This window comes from Notamacropus eugenii, chromosome 4 (genome assembly GCF_028372415.1).
Source record: "Notamacropus eugenii isolate mMacEug1 chromosome 4, mMacEug1.pri_v2, whole genome shotgun sequence".
Classification (NCBI taxonomy): domain Eukaryota; kingdom Metazoa; phylum Chordata; class Mammalia; order Diprotodontia; family Macropodidae; genus Notamacropus; species Notamacropus eugenii.
The window spans coordinates 54,656,345-54,670,255 of record NC_092875.1 but is presented as its reverse complement, the minus strand read 5'-3'; the positions used below and the strand labels follow the sequence as shown (position 1 = coordinate 54,670,255).

The window sequence follows — 13,911 nt, the reverse complement described above, 5'->3', positions numbered from 1 at the left end:
GACCCAGACTCTAGATATCAACCAAATCAGTTGTAAAGTTTATCTCCGGAAGTCAAGATCTGCACAACTCTTGGGCACTAGCCACTTCTTGTGCTGGGAGTTGGCTATGGTGAGGGCAAGACCCAAGATTACCTTAATTAATTTTTTCCCCCTAATTCTTGATAACCAGTCTCCCCCTGCACTTCCTCTCCCTGGTCTTGCAAACCTATCCTTTCTTAGGTCACCACCCTTTCCAGGTCTTCTGGGTCTACTTCATAATGGAACAAGGAATCTCAAAAGAGGTTCTGCATAAGCATCTCCTCTGTAGCTTAGCTGACACAAAAATGGCCTTCCAACTCTTGGCTTAAGGTGCTCTGGAGAAGAAGACATGCCATCACTTCCTAAGGCTAGCTCATCCCTCTTTTGAAGAACTCCAATTGCTAGGAAGGTTTTCCTTACATTAAGCCTGGATTTGCCTGCAAGCTCCATCCACGGTGTCCTCTGCTGCCAAAGAGCTCATTTCTACTCACAGTCCTTCAAACTCCTGAACTCTACCATGCTGGAGTCTTCTTTCATCCAGGCTAAATATGGCCAGTTCTTTTAACTCTATGCTCTAATTCAAAGCCTTTCTGCATCATCCTTAAGACTCTCCAGTTTACTGACGCCCTTCTAAAACATGGCACCCCAAACCAAACACGGGGCTCCAATTTCAGATTCAGCTGTTTATTTGCTGTGTGACCTTGAACAAGGCATCTCCCCTGGATACTTGATTTTCCTATCTGTCCTATCATCAAAGAAGGTGGAGAAAGTCAAGGAAGAAAAAAGGGATAGAAAGATGTTTAGGAGAAAATGTTTGAAATAACCAGTCTGACTTTTCAGAAATGAATTTATGCTAAGAACGGAGGAGTTGGCTGACATAGCTGGCCTTTTCTATAAACTTAGGAGAAGAGAGGAGATCTGAACCTCCTCCTGAGGACCTGGTCTCTCTGGTCCTTGGCTCCCTAACAGGGAGGGAAAGGAAGGTCATTTTTCCTTCCAGGGAGAGGCAGGCACTTTTAAGGATTATGGTCATCCTTCTGGAGAGGAGAAAGAGCATTTCAAAGTCACTCAGCTAGTAAACAGGAGAATAAGGCTATGAACCTGGTCTGCTGACTCCAGGACCAACACGGGTTTTGCTATAGCATTACAGAATCCTTGTCAGCACAGAAGAATTAACCCCACCCTGTCGTCAGAGACACTAATCTAACCCTTGGACGGCAAGCAGCCTTTCCCAACACTCATGAAACAGCATGGGACAAGACTAGAAGGTAGAGGTGAGGGGGTTGGGTGGGGGACACCACATGAGGCCCCAGCAGGGATTCTCCCTTCCTGACTCTTTTGGCCCTTGCCCTATAGGGCAAGGGAGTACACCACCTGACTTCTAGGAACCTGCCCAATTATCAGAATGCCATTCAAATTCTAGAATGGTATCTGGATTTCATAAAATGTCAGCAATGAACTGAATAAGATCCTCACCATTACAGAATATTACAAAGATACAAGGAAGGGCTGGAGAGCTCTCTCCCCACACTGGAGAAAGAACAGAGGAAAATAAATAACCTCATCCTATACTGCTGCCCCTAAGATCTGGGCTGGGGAGAGAGAAGTTCAAATGGGTGGAGGCTCAGGTCTAGGTCTTATCGGTATAAACCCCTTAGCATTCAAAGTCAAGGCAGAGAGCCAACCAGAAAAAGGGTTACCACCTTCTTACCCATCAGCAACCCCAAACCACTCTTAGGTTCCTCTGGCTTCCTTGAACTTTTGCCTCCACCCCAACCCCAGCACTCTGTACTCTTGCCAAGCTTCCTGAAACTGGACCTAACTATTCCTTCTCCTCCTCCACCACCACCATCCCAGTCAATGACTGAATGTCCCTCAGGACGCCAGGCTATGAAAGATGTACCTTTTCCCCAAACAGGACAAATGACTGAAGGAAGTAGTAGGCACCCTGTGGCTCCCAATGATCTTTCAGCTGAGATGACCTCCCTGAAGGGTCACCGGACCGACAGTGACTTTCCAAAGTCTGTGGCTTAGGAGTGTTATCTCTGTCACACACACACACACACACACACACACACACACACACTGCCAGTCTCTGTCGCACGCGCACACACACACACACCCTCTGCCAGTCATCTCTTCCGAAACATAAACACAGACAGACAGATGTCGGGAAGCTTGCATCACTGATGGGCTGGTCTCCTCATACCCCGTCTCTCATGGCCAGTTCTTTTAACTCTATGCTCTAATTCGATAATCCCTTTTGGAGAAGCTTTCCGTCTTGGAAAAAAGGGAAATGCTGAAGGAGGGGAGGCGGCAGAAAGCCAGGGGGAGGCACACGCTAAGCTGGGGGACAGAAGCCGCCGCAGGGCTACTCCTCGGCCGGGGCGGGGAGGGGAGCGCACCTCCCGCGTGACCCACAAAAGGGTCAGTGGGCAAGGACTCGGGGACCCCCGGGGGCGCAGCCGGGGCTGCGGGTCCTTACCGATCAGGTGCCAGGACTTGCGCGGCCCGTAGTGGCCGCAGCAGCCGCCGTGGTGGTCCGCCTCGTAGCCCACGAGCGGCGTGCACACGCCGTCGGCCAGCTGGCCCAGCAGCAGCAGGACGCCCGCGCCCCCCGAGCTGTAGCCCTGCACCGAGTGCAGGTAGAGCAGCAGGTACGTGAACCACATGGACGCGCACAGGTCGTTCAGGAAGTGGCCCACGGCGTAGCTGAGCCGGGTCACCAGCGGCAGCGCCGGCTCCGCCATGGCCCGGCCGGCCCGCCCGCCCCGGCGCCCCCAGGCTCGGCCCGGCGCGCTCCGTGCGGGGGCCCGCGGTTCGGCAGTCCCTTTTCCCGGACTGATCGCTCTCGCCCGGCCTCGCTCCGGACTGGTCACTCTCCGGACTGGTCTGTCCCGACCGGACCCTCTCCGGACTGGTCACTTCGGGGACTGTCAGTCCACGAATGGGCCTGGCGGCTCACACGGCCCCGGTCATCCGCCCCAGGGCGGGACCAGCTGGGCGCTGAGCCCCTTCCCGGGGGCGGGCTGACTGTCCGGAGTGGGACCCTTGCCTTCCGCGAACACGCGTGGGAGCTGCTCGGCTACACCCAGCCCGCCGACACCCTGCCCTTCGAGCTGGCCACCACCCCGGCCCGCGCCGAGGAGCCCCTTCTGCGAGCTCGGAGCCAGGGGCCGGCTTCCTCACGGATCGCACTGGCAGCAGTCCGGACCCGGTCCGAGAGACTGAAGCGTGCGGGGCCGGGGGCTCCGGGAGCTCAGGGGGATTCCCAGCGATTGGCGGGCGCCTTGGCCAATAGGAGCCGGGAGCCGGGAGCAGGCCGGCCGTCCAGGAGGTCAGGGGGCGGGACCTGGGGAGGTGAGCCCCGCCCCAGGTCCCTCCCCGGCCTGGCTCGGTCCCAGAACTCCGCGTCGCTGCGGTCGCGGTGAGTTGGCTCGGGCTGGGGCCGCCGCTGGAGGTGCCATCCCCGTCCCGCGCTGTGGAACCCCACCCCGCCCCGACTCAGCCACGCCCAGGCTCGCGCCCGGCTGGTTTATTGGGGCCGCGCGGTTGGCTGGAGCCTCTCGTGGCTCCTCGACTTTTCCAGGGCCCCGGGGCATTAGCGGTGCAGACTGCGCCGCGGCTTCGCCCCTCCTGCTCCTCTTCTCCCCCCCTCCTCCTCCCCTTCTCCCTCCTCCTCCTGCTCCCCTCTTCCCCCTCCTCCTCCCCTTCTCCCTCCTCCTCCTGCTCCCCTTTTCCCCCTCCTCCTCCCCTTCTCCCTCTTCCTCCTCCTCCCCTTCTCCCCCCTCTTCTTCCTCCCCTCTCCCCCCTCCTCCTCCCCTTCTCCCTCCTCCTCCTGCTCCCCTTTTCCCCCCTCCTCCTCCCCATCTCCCTCTTCCTCCTCCTCCCCTTCTCACCCCTCCTCTTCCCCTTCTCCCCCCTCCTCCTCCTCCCCTCTCTCCCCTCCTGCTCCCCTTCTCCCCCGTCCTCCAACCCTTCTCCCCCCTCCTCCTGTCCCCCTTCTCCCCCCTCTTCCTGTTCCCCTTCTCCCTCCTCCTCCTCCCCTCCACCCCCTCCTGCTCCCCTTCTCCCCCGTCCTCCTCCCCTTCTCCCTCCTCCTCCTCCTCCCACTCCTTCCTCTCCCTCCCCTTCCCGGAGGCGGCCCACGTACGCGAAGGGACGCCTGGACCGACGCCCCTGGACCGGAGGAACCCGGGTCAGCCTCAGACCCCGACCCTGGAGCGGATAGGTCGCCGCCAACGAGGACGCGCCCCTGGAAACGCGCAGAGACCTCGAAACAAAAACGCATTCACCCCGCCACGCTCCCCAGGCAGCGTTGTTTTGTGCAAGACCCTCACCCCCCCATGCCAGGCGGGGCGTTCACCCCTGGCCCCGGCCCCTGGCCCCTGCGGTAGGCGCTTACATGTTAACCTCGCTCAGTCGAAGCTGGCATCTTGAAAACCTCTCCCTCTCTATTTAGAAATGGGGCAGGGGAGGTAGTCTACCGAGGAAGGAGTGTGGGGCCGAAGCTCGGGCGAGGGTGGGGTCTGGAGATGGGAGATTATTTCTGGGACGGAAAATAACTAGAAAAAGCTAGAGGCTCGATGAGGAACTGGAAATAAATGAAGGGACCTTTACCTCCCTAATAGTGCTGTTTCTGGTTCACAATCACCCAATCTGCCAGTATTTATTAAGAACTTGACACCTACCCCAATACCCCTAGCAGAAACTGTGTATTTTAAAACCTGGAACTACACTGTGCAAATGGAACAGGAAGACCACGACCTCGTGCTTACCAAGGGAAAGAGAATCGGAAATCAGGAATCAGGAAGTCGAATCTCAGCGCTGAATCTCAGAAGGAATCTCAAATCCTCCAGTAACTGAACCAGTCACTGAATAAGATAACATTTTTTTTTCAGTATTCCCAAATCGCTCTGCCTCTATTGGAAGCCCCTGAAGTAGGGGAAACCCAACTGAACAACTTATCCTTAGAAACACTTGCTGGGGTCTGATTCAGACGCTGGCTCTGTGATCCTGGGCAAGTTACCACCCCTCCCTCTGTCTCATCCTCCTCATCTGTATTCGTCCTTCGTTGCCAAAGAAGACCATGCCATCAGAGAAGTAATGACATGACTTGCACTTGACTTTGTTTTGAGTGAGGGAGGGCTGTGCAGGTCACCAGCCTGACTTCTCCTCCAGAGCCATCTGAATCCAGTGACCAGATATTCATCAGGATGACTGGAGATGACCCAGGATGAGGCAATTGGGGTTAAGTGACTTGTCCAAGGTCACACAACTAGTGAGTGTCAAGTGTCTGAGGTGAGATTTGAACTCAGGTCCTCCTGACTCCTGCACTCTATCCACTGCACCACCTAGCTGCCCATTTTCATCTGTAAAACAAGGATAATAATAGGACCTCTTAAGGATGTTCTGAGGAGCTAGGTAGTGCCTGGGATTTGAATCTGCCTCTCTTCGACTTGCATCCGTTGTCCTTAGTGCGATCTTCTGGGGGCAAATGCAGCCTCTTCAATGAGACTGACCTTGGAATGCTTACAGGCAACTATTAGTTGTCCCTCCTATCTTCTCCAGACTCTTCCCCAGTTCCTCAGCTGATCTTCCTAGGTTTCATTTGGACTTTTGCTAGCCTGATTGGCATCATATGGGTGCTTTCCAACTGTTGAATGTCCCTCCTAAAATGTAGTGCCTAGAACTAAACACTAGCATCCAGATATGAGAGAATACTGCCCTTCCCCCATCCATCTTAAGATCATAGATTCTGAGCTGGAAAGGCCCTCTGAGATCATTTAATCCTACCCTCCCCTTTTATAGGCTAGGAAAATAAAGTCCAGAAAAATCATATGACTTGCCTAAGATAACAGAGGCAGAGTGGCAAGGCTGGGATCCAAATCTGGGATCTCTGACTCCACCTCCAGCCTTCTTCCTGCTGCCCTAGTGCTGGGCATGATCCCTCTCTTAATGCAACAGAAAATCATAGAAATTTGCCAAAGGTCACTCTGTGGACTTAGGACCGTGACTCAGCTCTAACCTTTCAATAATGAATCAACTGAGGAACATTATTATGTACTTGCTATATTTAGGGCACTAAAATGAAAAGCTCTGTTTATTATCTGTAGCATGGAAGTAATCCTTCCTGCTCCTCCTTCCCTCCTAGATGATGTGGTGAAGATAAGATGTGACTGGTCCAGAGACAACTTTGGAAAGTAGAAAGGGAGAGAAGCTTGGGTACCAAGGAACTGAGGGTTGAAACTTAACCATGATTGGACCTTAAAATACAGTCAGAGCCGGAAGGAAACTTAGAACATAGACCATACAATGTCAGAGCTGGGATGTATCTCAGATCATAAGATGTTGGGGATGGAAGGGATCATCTAGTAATGAGAAAACTGGGGTATACAAAGGGTAAGCACCCTCCTCCAGGTCAGTGGGAGTGCCAGAAGTGGAAGCTAGGTATTCTGGTCTTCACAGGGACAAGCAGATGCGAGTACAGAGGAAGGAAGAAACTGGAGACAATCAAGATGTCTAATATTCTAAATATCCCTTTTTCCCTCTCTGCCTGAGGCTGGCTGGGTAGCTGGTTCTTTTCTGACACCTAATCTCAGCAGCTTCCCATAGAAGATCAAATATCCCACAGACTCTTCCTACCAATCTTTCCCTTGCTCCCCCGTTACCTCCACCCCCCCCCCCCCAACTCCTCATATCTCAGCCACAACTTCTCTTGATCTTCTGAGCCTCTCAGACCCAAAACCGGTTGGAGTAAGAGGTTGCCCAGATCAGATGGAAATTGCTTTAGATCTGAAAATTGCTTCAGGGAATGGGTTGGAGCCTGTGGGGGTAGGGAATGTAATGGAGAACCTGATGAAAGCCTGTCTTGTACCCCGATTTCCTGTAGACAGGAAACTCAAGAGTTTCATAAAGTCAGATCAAAGGATAGTTGCTGTCCCTGTCTCTCCTGTGCTCAGTGGTTCAGTTCTGTTAGAACCTTTAGGGCACTTGGATGCCCAAGTCACTCTCTTGGTACAGAATGGAGTCATGCTTAAGGGCACACAGGGATGCATGGTCACACAAACACATACACAGAGACATTCCAAGAGAGACATTTTCAGACACTGAGAGAGATACACATGGACTTCTGCCACAAGAGCCAGTATTTAGAAGACAAATCTCTGCTTCATTTATCCCCTCCCTTTGAGGGGATATATGTAGATAATATCTGTGCGTGTGAGGATCAGATGAGGTGCTCATTGTAAAGCACCCAGCTCAGTGCTTGGCACATAGTAAATGCAATATAAACATTAGCTGTTATTGTTATCTGATGAGGGCTGAGTTGCTAAGGAAAAGTGGTTGAGATTTTGTTGAAGGAAGAAGATGAGATTTTGAAGAATGGGTAGGATCAAGGATTTCAGAAATGGGCCTAGCTTGAAAGTCTAGTAGATTAAGGTCAAGGACTTCTTTGGAGGGTGGGGTAAGATCAGAAGGCTCCATTGTCTGGATTAGCACAATCATGTAATTTAGTGCCAAATGCAGAGGGAAGCAGGCAATCAAAAGATTTAAGCTAAAGTTTAGCCTTAAACTGATGTCAGAAATGGACTCTGGGTCTATCCGCTACTGCTTAACCCAGGCCTCTGTCCTTGGCAGTGCCCAGAAGTAGTTGAGAATGAGAGGCTCCTTCCTGGGTCAAGTAAGACCCAGCCCAATATCTACCCTGTGTGAGAGTCTCACCTTCTAGGGATTTCTCTGACCCTCCAGTGGCCTGGTTCTGCTGCCATCCTGGACCCTTCTGGAGGAATCAGGATGCCAGGATCATTCTCCCACCATGAGATCCTGCTTGTGTTCCAGAATCTATAGAACTCATCTGTCATCCCTGCTCCATCCATCCCTTCCCCTTTGGGGCTTCACACTCATGGGTTTGGAAACCTTTCAACCTCAGTCTGTTGGGCCTGAAGGACATAGAGCAGAACATGTCCAAGATCAAAAGGATCTTGGAACACCGAATGCATCTGATGTGAATGGGAAAGAAAGATCAGCTGTCTTTCTGGGGTAATACAGAGAACCTCCTGAGAAGACTTCACAGACTAGATTACTACCCACGTTTGGTGATTCATCAGGACAAAAATGATACTGCCAGAACCGGATTCAATTTAGCAAACATTTATGAAGTGCCCACACTGTGCTAGATACAAAACTAAAAAGGAAATGCTCCCTGCGCTCAAAGAACTAGCATTTTTCTAGGGATTGGGGAAGGTGAGCCCCATCTACCTCCTGATAGGGAGATGATGGAATCAGAGTGCAGACCGAGACAAATGTTTTTATGGATATGACCAATTCAGGAATTTGTTTTGCTTGACTGTATGTGCTTGTAACAGGGCTTTTATTTTTCTTGCTTTCTGAATTAGTGGCGGGGGAAATGGGAGAGAATTTGTATCAGAAAATAAAATAAAATTTAATTTAAAAAAAGAGTAAAACCATCTTATAGTACTTTGGTCCTGTGCTATGTTTTGAAGAAAGCTAGCAACACCATGAGGCAGAGGTGGATGGAGGTAGTGGATTCAAGATAAGGGGGACTACTTGGAGGTAAGAGATGGAGTATTGATAATGCATGGGGAAGGAATTCAGAAATTATTGCCAAGGATTAAGAAGTCTTAGAAAAGAAACTCATTGGAGCCAAAATGGTGGAGTAGAGGAAGCTTTATATCAGTGTTCTCCCAACATTCCCTTCCAAACGACTTTAAAATATCACCTCAGGTCAAATTCTGGCACAGTTAGCAAAAGGTTAGGTTGAAACCTTTTATTCCAACCCAAGACAATTTAGGAGGTCAAAAGGAGAGGTCTGTGACATTGGGTTGGGGGCTGGTCAGGAGTATGCTTGGCAGCAACCCAGCTCTAAGCCTTGGGGGCAGCAGCTCCCAGAGCTCTAAGCCCAGAGACAGCAAGGGGACTGGACAGCAGGTCAGAAAGAGATTACAGGGGATCCTTATACTAGCACTGGCACCAGGTGTTGTTTGGTCCCTACATTGCCTGTATGCAGTTGCAGGGTGGAAGGGAATGCTTACAGTAAAAAGGGAGCAGGGGCCCTGAGGAGCAATATGGATTTTTGCCTGCAAGGGATCAGAGTCCTTCCTCAGGTAAAGACCAGAGTACAGACCAGGACAGCAGTAACCACACCTCTTCCTGAATCACACCATCTTGGAAGCACCAAAAACTTACAGCCCCCCAGAACAAGATGTGAAAACAGCATGGGGGAGGGGGAGAAGGAAAAAAGGGGAAGAAAGCCTGAAGTTTGGATCATTGTCCCACTCCTCCCTCACATTGGACACAGCCCAATGTTAACATAAAGTTCAAAGTCAAGAAATAGGCTGTAAAAATGAGCAAATAACAACCAAAAAAGAACCTCACCATAAAAAGGTACTATGGTTAACAGGGAAGAGCAAGACACAAACTCAGAAGAAAACAACAATGTGAAAACATCTACAAGCCAAGTCTCAAAGAAAAATTCAAATTGGAATTTGAATTCCCAAAAGAGGTTAAAGAAAGAGAAAAAAGATTTTAAAATTCACATAACAGTGGTAGAAGAAAAATTGGGAAAAGAAATGAAAGTAGTGCAAGAAAATTATAAAAAAAAAAAAAAAAGACAATTAATAACTTGGTAAGTGGGACACCAAAAAAGAGGAAAGAAAATTGTCTTGGGAAAGAATTTGTCAACCTATATTTTAATCAATCCTGTTGATTCAAGTTAGGAGTTTAAAAAGAAGGGCAAAATTGGAAAGGGAAGAGCTAGTTAAGCAAATGGTGTATGAGAAGAGGTTTTGGATCTCTTGATCATGGCTAAAAGGAAGGTAGGAATGATAAGCTTTTGGCCAGGAATGTAGGTAAAGATGTATTTGCCCGGAGTCTTGCTTTAAACTGAAAAACAAGGGGAAGAGGAAGAAACTGCTTACATATGTCTACCAAACTAGTTACCATAGAAAGTCACTAGCTACAAAAAAAGTAGAGACATTCTAAAATCCACAGAAGGTAATATGCAGGAAAGGAGTGTGTAATAAAACCCATGGCCTCAGATGCTTATACAAAATGCACTGAGTCCAAGTAATAAACTAGTGGACTACGTATTGACTTAGTTTTAAAATGTAACATTTTAAGTATTTTAGTTAATTTAAACTAATTTTAATTAGTTAATTAAATTAAAATACTTTAAGTATTTTATTGTATTTCATTTAGTTTTGTTAAATATTTCCCAATTACATTTTAATCTGGTTCCCGGAGACTAGGGGGCATTAGGGGATGTTGGAGGACTGAAGGCTTCATGTTTGACAGCTCTGAACTAGAAGATCCTTGTACCCTTGTACAAATTGGATCTCACTGGCTTCTCTGAGGTTTAGGAAGGAAACTCTGAATGGAATACAGCTCTCAAAAGGTATATTTTCATTAAAAAGAATAGAATAGTTAGAAAGGGATAATAAGTAGGATTGTATATTAAGAAGACATAGCCTGGTGAGAATTAGACAATAAATAAATGTTTATTAAGAACCTACTAGGTGCCAGGCACTGTGGTAGGCACTGGGGATACAAAAAAAGGCAAAATCCAGCCCCTGCTGTCAGAAAACTTACAAGCTGTTGGGGGAGAGGATATGCAAACAAATGTATACAAAGCAAACTATATACAAGATAAACAGGGCATAATTAACAGAGGGAAGGCATTGGAATTGAAGGGTTGCGAAAGGCATGCTACAAAATATGAGGTTTTTGTTAGGACTTAGAGAAGTCAGTAGGTGGAATGTAGGAGGGAGAGTATTTCAGGCATGAAGGACAGCCAGAGAAAATGGCTGGAGCTGAGATATGGAATGTCTTGTTCATGGAACAGACAGAAGACTAGTGTCACTGGATCAAAGCGTACAAAGTAAGGAGGAAGGTATAAGAAGATTGGCAGGGTAAGGAGACCTGGGTTATGCAAGACTGAAGCAAAAAAAAGCAGGGATATCAATCACGATCTCAGACAAAGGAGAAGCAAAAATACATCTAATTAAAAGAGATAAAGAAGGAAACTATATCTAGCTGAAAGGTACCATAGATAATGAAATCATATCAATACTAAACATATATGTACCAAATGGTATAGCATCTAAATTTCTGAAGGAAAAGTTGAATGAGTTACAGGAGGAAATGGATAATGAAACTATATGAGTAGGGGTCTTCAACATTCCCCTCTCAGAATTAGATAAATCTAACCAAAAAATAAACAAGAAAAAAGTTAAGGAGGTGAATAAAATTCTGGAAAAATTAGACATGATAGATCTCTGGAGAAAACTGAATGGGAAAAGAAAGGAATATACCTTTTTTTCCCAGCAGTTCATGGCACCTGCACAAAAACTGACCATGCATTGGGACATAAAAACCTCACAACCAAATGCAGAAAAGCAGAAATAGTAAATGCATCCTTCTCAGAACATAATGCAAAAAAAAAAAAAATTACATTCAATAATGAACAATGGAAAGAGAAATTAAAAATTAATTGAAAGTTAAATAATCCAGTCCCCAAAAATAAGTGGGTCAAAGAACAAATCATAGAAACAATCAATAATTTCATCAAAGAAAATGACAACAATGAGACAATATACTAAAGTTTATCAGATGCAGCCAAAGCAGTACTTAGGGGAAAATTTATATCTCTAATTGCCTATATCAATAAAATATAGAAAAAGCAGATCAATGAATTAGGCATGCAAGTAAAAAAAAACTAGAGAAAGAACAAATTAAAAATCTCCAATTTGACACTAAATTAGAAACCTTGAAAATCAAAGAAGAGATTAACAAAATTGAAAGTAAGAAAACCATTGAACTAATAAAAAAAAACTAGAAGCTGATTTTGTGGGAAAAAACCAATAAAAATAGACAAACTATTGGTTAATTTGATTACAAAAAGACAAGAAAACCAAATTACTAATATCAAAAATGAAAGGAGTAAATTCACCGCCAATGAAGATGAAATTAAGACAATTGTTAGGAGCTATTTTACCCAATTATATGCCAATAAATTTGACAATCTAAGTGAAATGAATAAATATCTACAAAAATATACATTACCCAGATTAACAGAAGAAGAAATAAAATCCTTAAAATAACCCAATCTTAGAAAAAGAAATTGAGCAAGCCATCAATGAACTTCCTAAGAAAAAAGTCCCAGGACCATATGGATTCACAAAAAATTTCTACCAAACATTTAAAGAACAGTTATCCCCAATACTATATAAACTATAGAAAAAATAGGTGAAGAAAGAGTCCTTTCAAATTCCTTTTACATTATAAATATGGCACTGATACCTAAACCAGGAAGACCCAAAACAGAGAAAGAATATCATAGATCAATTTCCTACTGAATGTTGATGCAAAAAATTTAAATAAAACACTAGCAAAGAGATTATAACAATATATCACATGGATCATACACTATGACCAGGAGGTATTTATACCAGGAATGTAGGGCTTGTTCAATATGAGGAAAAGTATAAGCATAATTGATCATATCAATAATAAGACCAGTAGAAATCATATGATTATCTCAATAGATGCAGAAAAAACCTTTGACAAAATACAGCACCTATTCCTATTAAAAACATTAGAGAACATAGGAATAAATGGAGCTTACATTAAAATGATGAATAATATTTGTCTAAAACCACCAGCATGCATATTTGTAATGAGCATAAACTAGATGCTTTCCCAATACAATCAAAGGTGAAGCAAGGATGCTCATTATCACCTCTTATTTAATATTGTACTAGAAATGTTAGCTATAGCAATGAGGAGAAAAAATTAAAGGAATTAGGATAAGCAATGAGGAAACAAAACTATCACCTTTTGCAGATGGTATGATGATATACTAAGAGAATCCTAAGAATCAACTAAAAAACTACTTGAAATTATTAACAACTTTAGCAAAGTTGCAAGACACAAAATAAATCCACATTAATCATTAACATTTGTATAAGTTACCAATAAAGTCCAGCAACAAGAGACAGAAAGAGAAATTCCATTTAAGATATCTGTAGACAGCATAAAATATTTGGGAGTCTACCTGCCAAGACAAACCCAGGAATTATAATAACATAATTACAAAACACTTTTCACTCAAGTAAAGCAAGATCTAAACAACTGGAAAAAATATCAATTGCTCATGGATGGGTTGAGCCCAAAATAAAAATGACAATTGCACCTAAATTTATTTATTCAGTGCCATACCAAACTATCCAAAAATTATTTTATAGAGCTAGAAAAGATAATAAAAAAATTCATCTGGAAGGACAAAAGCTCAAAGATATCAAGGGAATCAATGGAAAAAAAATAAGATAAAAGGTGTTCTAGCCATACTAGATCTCCAACTGTACTATAAAGCGGTAATTATCAAAACAATCTGGTACTGGCTAAGAAATAGAGTGGTGGATCAGTGGAATAGATTACGTACAAATTACCTTATAGTAAATGACCATCATAATCTAGTATATAATAAACCTAAAGATCCAAACTTTTGGAACAAAAGCTCATTATTTGACAAAAACTGCTAGAAAAACTGGAAATGGCCATATGGGAAACAGTATGGCAAAAGCTAGGTATATCTCATACTGTATACCAAAATAAGGTCAAAGTGGGTGCATGATTTACATGTACATCATAAGTAAATTCAGAGAGCATGAAATAGTTTAGTTGTAAGATTTATGGATAAGGGAAGAATTTAGGACTCAATAAGATAGATAACACTACAAAATGTAAAATAGATAATTTTGTTTATATAAAATCAAAAAGTTTCTGCACAAACTAAAACAAATACAACCAAAATTATAAGGAAAGCAGAAAACAGAAATTTTGTAACAAATATCTCTGATAAAGATCTAATTTCTC

The 13,911-nt window shown here is 45.2% G+C and overlaps 1 protein-coding gene across 4 annotated transcripts in view; it reads right to left on the bottom strand.

Annotated features, from left to right (window-relative positions):
• Positions 1–2,832, bottom strand: part of MFSD12 (major facilitator superfamily domain containing 12) — a 34,620-nt gene extending 31,788 nt beyond the window's left edge. Inside the window, exon 1 of one of the 4 annotated variants that reach the window (XM_072601072.1) lies at positions 2,504–2,832. In XM_072601072.1, the coding sequence (XP_072457173.1) occupies positions 2,504–2,768 (265 nt within the window). In that variant the 5' untranslated portion in view covers positions 2,769–2,832. The remainder of the gene's footprint in view (positions 1–2,503) is intronic. The other 3 variants (XM_072601071.1, XM_072601070.1, XM_072601069.1) reach the window with 3 other exon arrangements.
• Between the last annotated feature and the right edge of the window lie 11,079 nt (positions 2,833–13,911).